Source organism: Brachycentrus maculatus, unplaced genomic scaffold, assembly GCF_059751285.1.
Source record: "Brachycentrus maculatus isolate JH-2025_06_01 unplaced genomic scaffold, ASM5975128v1 h1tg000649l, whole genome shotgun sequence".
NCBI classification, from domain to species: domain Eukaryota; kingdom Metazoa; phylum Arthropoda; class Insecta; order Trichoptera; family Brachycentridae; genus Brachycentrus; species Brachycentrus maculatus.
The window spans coordinates 205,362-213,329 of record NW_028281385.1 but is presented as its reverse complement, the minus strand read 5'-3'; the positions used below and the strand labels follow the sequence as shown (position 1 = coordinate 213,329).

Genomic DNA, 7,968 nt, shown 5'->3' with positions numbered 1-7,968 from the left:
TATTGTGATAAGGGACTGTCAGCGTTATAGGCAAAAGAAAAAGACTATAGAATATGCTAGCATTAATATATTTATGATAAAAATACAGAGCTGTACCTAATGCTGCATACATTATTTTACAGTGAAAAACATTATGCAGTTATTAAAATCATTTAACCAACAAGTGTATGTGCATACATCAAACATGTATCAATAATATTTACCATGTTAAATACACATATCCTAACAAATTTCAAATACACGTACATACCTAAAGTAAATGTATGTTATCACAATATTTACATAAGTTTGATTGCTACAATAATAATAATGCAATCCGTGGTTTTAAAACAAAGAGATACCACATAGCAAAGTATAAACAGGTAACTGTCATTTTACGCCGGGAACGGGGTTCCCTTCGGAGAGACACCAATGTAAAATGAAAACAAATACATATAATGGACGATATATAAAAATATAATATGTTTAATTAATATATAGCATATATATATAAAATAAATTGTAAATGTATTCAGCAAATAAATTTTTAATTTGTTTGAAAAATAAATAATCTCATTATATAATATAATTTTTTTTAAATAAATACTAATTTACCAGTTCATCGGTATGAAATGAAATTCTCACTTAAAAAAAAAAGCATATATTGCTTCCTTTCTTGCAGAATCATAGCATAAGTGTGAACAGCAGCTATGGTTTGATTGAAATCCCCATCTATCTCAAAGAGCTAATCTGTTAACCTTTCTATAGAAGAAAATATATTAATTAGATCGGCCATTCTTAGGGCTTTCCTATTTTTTTTTTATCTTTTGGATTTACTGATACTTTTTTATATTTTCTGATATTTTTTGATTTGGTGATTTGATTCCTCCATTAACTCTTTAAATTCTACACAATAGCCTGCTCGCGCACATGATAATATAATAAAAACAATGTGTAAAAGTGTTTCTCCTATTGGAAAGGTGGTACTTTGGTGTTCCCACTCCCACTGGTGTCGCCCAACAGGTTAAATGTAAATCAGCGTAAAACAACCTTTACCTGTATTTATCAACAGTAGGCTATAGGCTATGGGCTGTAGCAATATGGTGAAAATGTGAATAACTAATGAATAAAATATTACAAAAAATATACGATAAACAAAGTTTTATTACGGACATTTATTGGTGGAACTGCATTTTATATAAGTACAGTGGAACCTCTTATAACAAGTAATCTGCAGGAGCAAAAAAATGTAAAAAAGTTGCTCTCTTAACGAGAAACATTTCGCATAACGATTTACAGAGAAAGGGCAAGTCCCTTTTTCACGACATTTAGTTGTGAGCCACGACATTCAGTTGTGAGGACTTCCACGCTATTAAAAAAAAAATGTTTAGCTTAAGCAGTAAGATTCTGGAACGAATTAAGCTTATTATGAGAGGTTCCATTGTACATAAAAGAATGAGTAAACAACTTTTTCCACTTTGAGCACCAGTCTGATAATGTCGGTAAAAACAATACCCAGTCGCTGGTAAAATAAAATAAAAGTAGTAAACTATTTGATTATTGTTTTTTTTTATGAAAAAATAATCAACTAAAGAATCTTAAGTCAGAAATAAAATAAAATACACATATGTATATCATAATATACAACAAAGCATCCAGAGAGTAATCATTTTGACTTGTGGTATTATACAATAACAAGAGCTTAAGAGTTTGAATTGCGGTATTATCGATACAATAGTATTCAAATTCATGAATTTGGTTGCTGTAGCATTGATAATAGACCTTAAGAAGAAAGTTAATAGACCTTGATTCGCATACTGAGCAAAAAAAAGTGAAAAAATTGCTCCTTTAACGAGCGACATTACGCATAACGAGTTACGGAGAAAGGCCAAGTTCCTTTTTCACAACATTCACTTATGAGCCGGGACTTCCGCACCAGTCTAAACAAAAAATGTTGTGCTTAAAGAGTAAGATTCTGGAACAAATTATGCTCATTATGAGAGGTTCCACTGTATATCTGACCTAAAAACCCAAACAATTATATGGTATTACAGTACAGTAGCATACACTCTGTGCAGAATGAAACGCACCAATAGCAACACAGTATCTTTTAATATCAAGTATTTCTTTTTATTTAAGTTTCCACATTTTGTCGTCAATATGGTCCAGCCAAAAAAGGTTTTTATTGATTGATAATATTAACTTATTCTTTAAGCTAAGCTTCGGTAAAAATAAATCTTTAGGTGAAATTGAGACATTTTTTCTAAACATGGGGCTGAGATCCTAAATTAAACATGTAATCAAATTTTTTTGCCATCTCAAAACTTTCGAAAGGACTTTAAAAAATAATAATTTTCTTATTGTTTGATATTTTATGTTGCTGCCTTTACTCCATTTATATAGAATAGAGTTAATTTCCAGCCAGTTTTTATATTGTTAAATTAAATTCAAAATATCATCTGCTAATATATCAGTAAAAAATATATCAGTTCTAAAAAAAATACTATTAATTTTGAATTATGCGACTGTTCATAATTATCTTGAGAAATGGTATCCGAAACACTTTTTCTCATCCCATCTAATGCGGGCATAAAGACATCATTAATAACTTTTCCATCTCAGTTATATAAACAAGGTTCTTTACAAGATTCACTTGATGTTCGTCAAACTGCTCGGGTAAATTTTCGATTCATCGGAAAAGACGACTCTTTCTCAATCTTCAATGATCAAATTTTTCTTTTCATCTAAGCTGAGTATTTTGCATTTTCTTTGAGGGCTTTTTTTCACCAGGCGTCGTGAAAAGAAATGGAGGCTATTCAATTTATATCAAACTGTTCTTAGGTTAATATTTTTTCCGATCCCTTTGATGCTCTAATTTGCGTGGGTGTTTCAAATCGGTATGTGTTGTACATTTTAAAAATCTGTTTCGAGGAGTTACACAATTCTTATTTTGTCCTCTTGACAGTGGTGTACAGTTGGGTTACAATCGTCAATCGTCAATACAATTTGTCAATCGTCAATACAATTTGTCAATCGGTCAGTGGTGCGCTTCTTTCCTCACGGAGTGTAGTACGGAATATTACTATAAGTAGTGTTCTGCATAGTATATCGTTTTCTAATGAATTCTCCAGTATTAGAAAATATTTTTAATAAGAAAAAACATAATTTCAATATTTTCTTCCAAACTGTCATATATCTATTGAAACAAGTATTATAAATGAGTAAATTAAGGATTTAAGAGCTAATAAACAAAACCGCAATATTAGCACTATGTACAAGCTTTTTCTTCGGAAATGTCAGTTATATTATTCCAGAGAAGAAAATCTTTCATACACAAATGAAATAGCTAAAATTGCTATGGATCAACATCAGAAAATGCTACATATGTTAACACATTGTTGTCGGGCGGAACTGCGGGCTAATTAGTGCCAGGAACGGGTGTCTTTTACATATTTTGCAAAAATTATAAATTTGTACACGTCATATCTTCGAAAATATGATGAAAGTTTCTGTGTAGTATACACCATACTCAGTAGCGTATAATATGTAGACATATTATTAGATATGTATATTGTTTGAAAATTTATTCATAAAATACAGAAAAAATAATATTACACTCTCTCATAGTTTATCAAATTTAAACATAACTTTACTTTAAAATAGGTATAAGTATATTAAATATTAAGTTAAGTGCGATTTAGATAGAATCGTACACAAAATACAACCTACTCATATTTTTTTTGTATCTGTTGCGGAAAAAAATAGGCATACAAAAAAAAATTACTCATACCCTGCCATTCTGGCAAATGAAATTTGAGACTTGTGTGGTCATGATGTATGTTAGTCACATAAACATTTGTTCCACTTATAATTTTGTAATGAACATATCGCTCACTCCTTTCAAGAACGTCATATATCAAAAAACTTGATTTTTCAGAACGTTTTTAAAGTTTAAAAATATAATACATACAATGTACTAAAAATAAATATCATGCCACTTATTGAACTTTTTACTGTACAACAGATCTTTTTAGGTAAAACCTGAAGGTTTTTTTCTCCATTTGAATAATATTTAATATATTTTAAAAAAATAATGAAACAATACCTTTTTTTCAAAATGTAAAAACAACACTTTCTGCCCTGTAGCGGGTAAATATTAAGTTGAAAATATGCGGCTTTTGCTGGGATATAGTAAATTTTCTGGGCATTCCGAAAACATGCACAACTGAAAATTGACAATTTTTGATTTATGACGTTCTTGAAAGGAGTGAGCGAAATGTACAATTTTCAATGCTATTATAATAATTATCCATATAAAGATGATGCCTATATGGAGGCATAATAGTTTGTATAGTTTTGGCTGATTTTAATCCTGTAAAACAATAATTTAACACTCGAGATAACTTCAGACTAGAATAACCAAGAAAGCAATATGGCTTCAAATGTTCGTGAAATTTGACTACCTCCATAGAGCTTCAATATTTATAAGACTGATGACAGCCTGATACCTGACCCTGAATAGTGTAGTGTTTCCATTAGTTATCACTTGAATCATTAGTTGTGATGTGGTATATTGCAGTTACATTCAAACCCCTATATATACACGCGCCCTGCAAATAACCAACAGGACGATTCTGAAAAAAAATATTCATATCGCTCACTCCTTCCAAGAACGTCATAAATCAAAAATCGTCAATTTTCAGTTGTGCATGTTTTCGGAATGCCCAGAAAATGTACTATATCCCAGCAAAAGAGGCATATTTTCAACTTAATATTTACCTGCTACAGGGCAGAAAATGTTGTTTTTGCATTTTGAAGAAAAGGTATTGTTTAATTATTTTTTTTTATACATTAAATATTTTTCAAATGGAGAAAAAACATTCAGGTTTTACCTAAAAAGATGTGTTTCACGGTAAAAATTTCAATAAGTGACTTGATATTTGTTTTTAATACATTGTATTATATTTTTAAACTTTAAAAGCGTTCTCCTGAAAAATCAAGTTTTTTGATATATGACGTTCTTGAAAGGAGTGAGCGATATGTGTCCAGCTTCCTATGCACATTAAAAAAAAAAAGTTATGTGTCCCGACAATAATATGTTAATATAACAATTCAAAAAAAGAAAGAAATGAACAGTAAACTGTACCCATATTTATTAGATAAAAATACAAGAAATAATAAAATGAATCATAATATCTATTTTTTTTGTACAGTAGGATGCTTTGATGAACTTATAAAATTGTTTTTACAACAAAACATTTTTATTAGGTAAAAAATAAATTAAAATATTCCGATAAATAACAGCCAAATTATCTTAACCAACGTTACAACACAATTACTGGAGAGAAAAAACACATTATGCATTTCAACATTTTGAATGGCTGATTTAAATAGCATGTATATTTTTATGATAGCTAATATCATTTTTGATAACTAATATCATTTTTTGGCAAGGCAAAAATTACAACTCGGCTAACAAATCATACAGTGAATATGTACTAAATATGTTGTGCCAAGCCTTACTCGATAAACCTTCATCTGATCTCTTTATATTTGTATTAAATCATGGTTCTCCTGATGAATAATTTGCATTAAGAATCACATTAAGTAACACATGAAAAATAATAGTTTTGCTGTACATATGGTATGTAGAGAACCTGACAAGTTTTTAAATTATGATGTAAATTATATATTTACCTAAACGCTGGTTAAAAAAAAATTGGCTGGTAACTATGGATAAAATGATATTTGATAAGCAGATATAAAACAAAAAGAAATTTCATATTAAACTATCCCGAGTTTGGTCCGGTAAGAGGCAAGGCATTTATTTCATTATTTAGTCTAATTTGTTCATTCACAACCTTCCACGCATCGTCCTTTTCCTTCTTAGATAACGGACGTTTCTTTTGTTTGGCTAATAGGATTTTCTTGTAAGCTTCCGAGCACTCGGCATCCACTTGGTCCAATTGCTTCTTTAAATTAATTCTCACCATTTCTTGCTTACACAGGGAAATGAGATTACGTAAATTACGGGCATTTTCCTTACGTACGACGGCCAGCTCCGCTTGGCACTTCTTGATCTCGGTCAATATCTCATCATCAGCCGGACTGGTCAAGGGTGGCAAGTCTTCCGGATCCAGAATGCCTTGCTCGATTAGTTCCTTTCGCAAACACCTCTCCAGACTGAGGGAATTCCGAACCCCGTTGGAGCTTTTGGTATTTGTTTGCTTCACTTTGGTATCGGGAACCTCGAAAGGGGCGGGGCTGTCGTCCATCAGGGCGGAGACGAGTCTCTGAGTGAGCGGGCCCGGGATCATGGCATCCATGGACTTCTCGGCCTTCTTGCGCATGGACGCGGCTTCCGAGGATAAGCCGCTACTCTTGTACTTGTAGGGGTTGGAAGCGAGCTGCTCTTCCGAGGCGTGCTCGTCGGCCCACACCTCGGAGTAGTGCTTCCCGAGGGGCGGGATGGGAGGCGGAGACATGTTGCTGCTGGTGGCCAGAAGCGACTCCAGGAACTTGATGTCGTCCAATGTGATGGGACCGCAGTACGGTTCCACCGATGTCCAGAATTTGTAGGGCGTGTTATTTTTAGGCAAGGACGCGAATGATGGCATTTCCAACTTGATTGTATTATCCGACACTAGAATATTGTCGTGAGAAAATGATCCTTGACTCGTGACCGGGTTTATGACGGGAGTAAAACTTTTGAATTTAGATATTTTGGGCTGGGTGCCTGAAGTTTTGATATATTCTTTGGGCTTGAGGGGCTTTTCATCTTGGTACTTCCTTTTACCAGGATACTGAAGTTGTTTTCCGGCGGCTTTTCCTTTTTTCTCACGTTTCGATTCGTTGACATCTATATTTTCTATTTCATTCTGGATCATTCGTGTCCTAAGAGCTGCAGTACACAGTAGGTTTTCCAGCTCAGCTTGAAGAAAATCCAGTTCGTCCATCCCGATACCTTCTTCGGTGGAGCGAATGGCTACTGCCGAATACCGAGGCAGTACAGTGGCATTATCTTCTAATCTAATGTAAGGAATGAGCGGAACATCCCTCACCTTAGGCTGGACTACGGGTGATTGCAACTTCACGGGTTTAGTGTAGGCCGATAGTCCCGGGCTAGAAGGTTTGCCCCCGTCATGTCCTTTGCTGACAATTCTCCCCTTGGTGCTCTGACTGATTCGTTTTCCCATCATTTTGACGGAAGAAGCCGGACCTGCAAAAAATTATATCTGATTAGTACCTCTGGGCTTAATAAGGTTCTATTTACTCTTAGAATATAAAAAATATATCAGGTTGGGATATATAGCGAGTTAGGAGTTTTTGAAAATTCCACATAGTGCTTAATAGAATTTTTTTTTTTAAATTATTAAGTTAGTAGATTTTTAAAATGTTCTTTTTAATAAACAGGTTTAAAACTATAATGTTTTATCAGAGCTTTGAAGAATAAGCGTTCCAAATCTCATTTTCTACATGTTACTCAAGCTATAACATAAATATTTTGAATATTATTGTAAACATTGAAAAATACAGATTACAGTGCGCCAAACTAACGAAACTCGCGCTAACTCTAGCTGACGTTTTGTCGGCTGTCGAAAGGTCATATGTAAAAACGTCTACACCTCTTCGAAAATATCAACAATTTAGGGAAAATGGCAAAGCTTATTATAAAACGGCAAGTTTTTTTTACCCGAAAATTGAATAAATACACATCCAACTATCTTCAGTAAAGTAAAAACGATTGACGATGTTTCTTGTTGACGTATCAGAAGTGCCCGTCGGCCATTTTTTTTTATTGAAAAAAAAGGAATCGCTTCTACAGATACCAACTCTCCGATGTTATAGACCATAGGCAATAATTTTGTTATAGACAATATATGTATACCTAGATAGGTAAGTAATTATGATTTGGATAGGGAATGAGCATTTGTCCACTACACGGAATTACAAGGAATTTTACCGTCTGGCACGTCAGTTAGCGTGTTA

General features: G+C 33.1%; 1 protein-coding gene across 1 annotated transcript; it reads right to left on the bottom strand.

Annotated features, from left to right (window-relative positions):
* Positions 1–5,108: 5,108 nt before the first annotated feature.
* Positions 5,109–7,779, bottom strand: LOC148300837 (transcriptional adapter 3-B-like). The gene is made up of 2 exons (XM_088274216.1): positions 7,673–7,779; positions 5,109–7,198 (listed from the first exon to the last, which is right to left on the bottom strand). The coding sequence occupies exon 2, from the start codon at positions 7,176–7,178 to the stop codon at positions 5,769–5,771; it is 1,410 nt and encodes a 469-aa protein (XP_088130342.1). The 5' UTR covers positions 7,179–7,198; positions 7,673–7,779; the 3' UTR covers positions 5,109–5,768.
* Between the last annotated feature and the right edge of the window lie 189 nt (positions 7,780–7,968).

What these genes read in the sequence shown, in the direction of transcription:
- LOC148300837 (XM_088274216.1), bottom strand. Translation starts at nt 7,178, where the DNA reads ATGATGGGAAAACGAATCAGTCAGAGCACCAAGGGGAGAATTGTCAGC.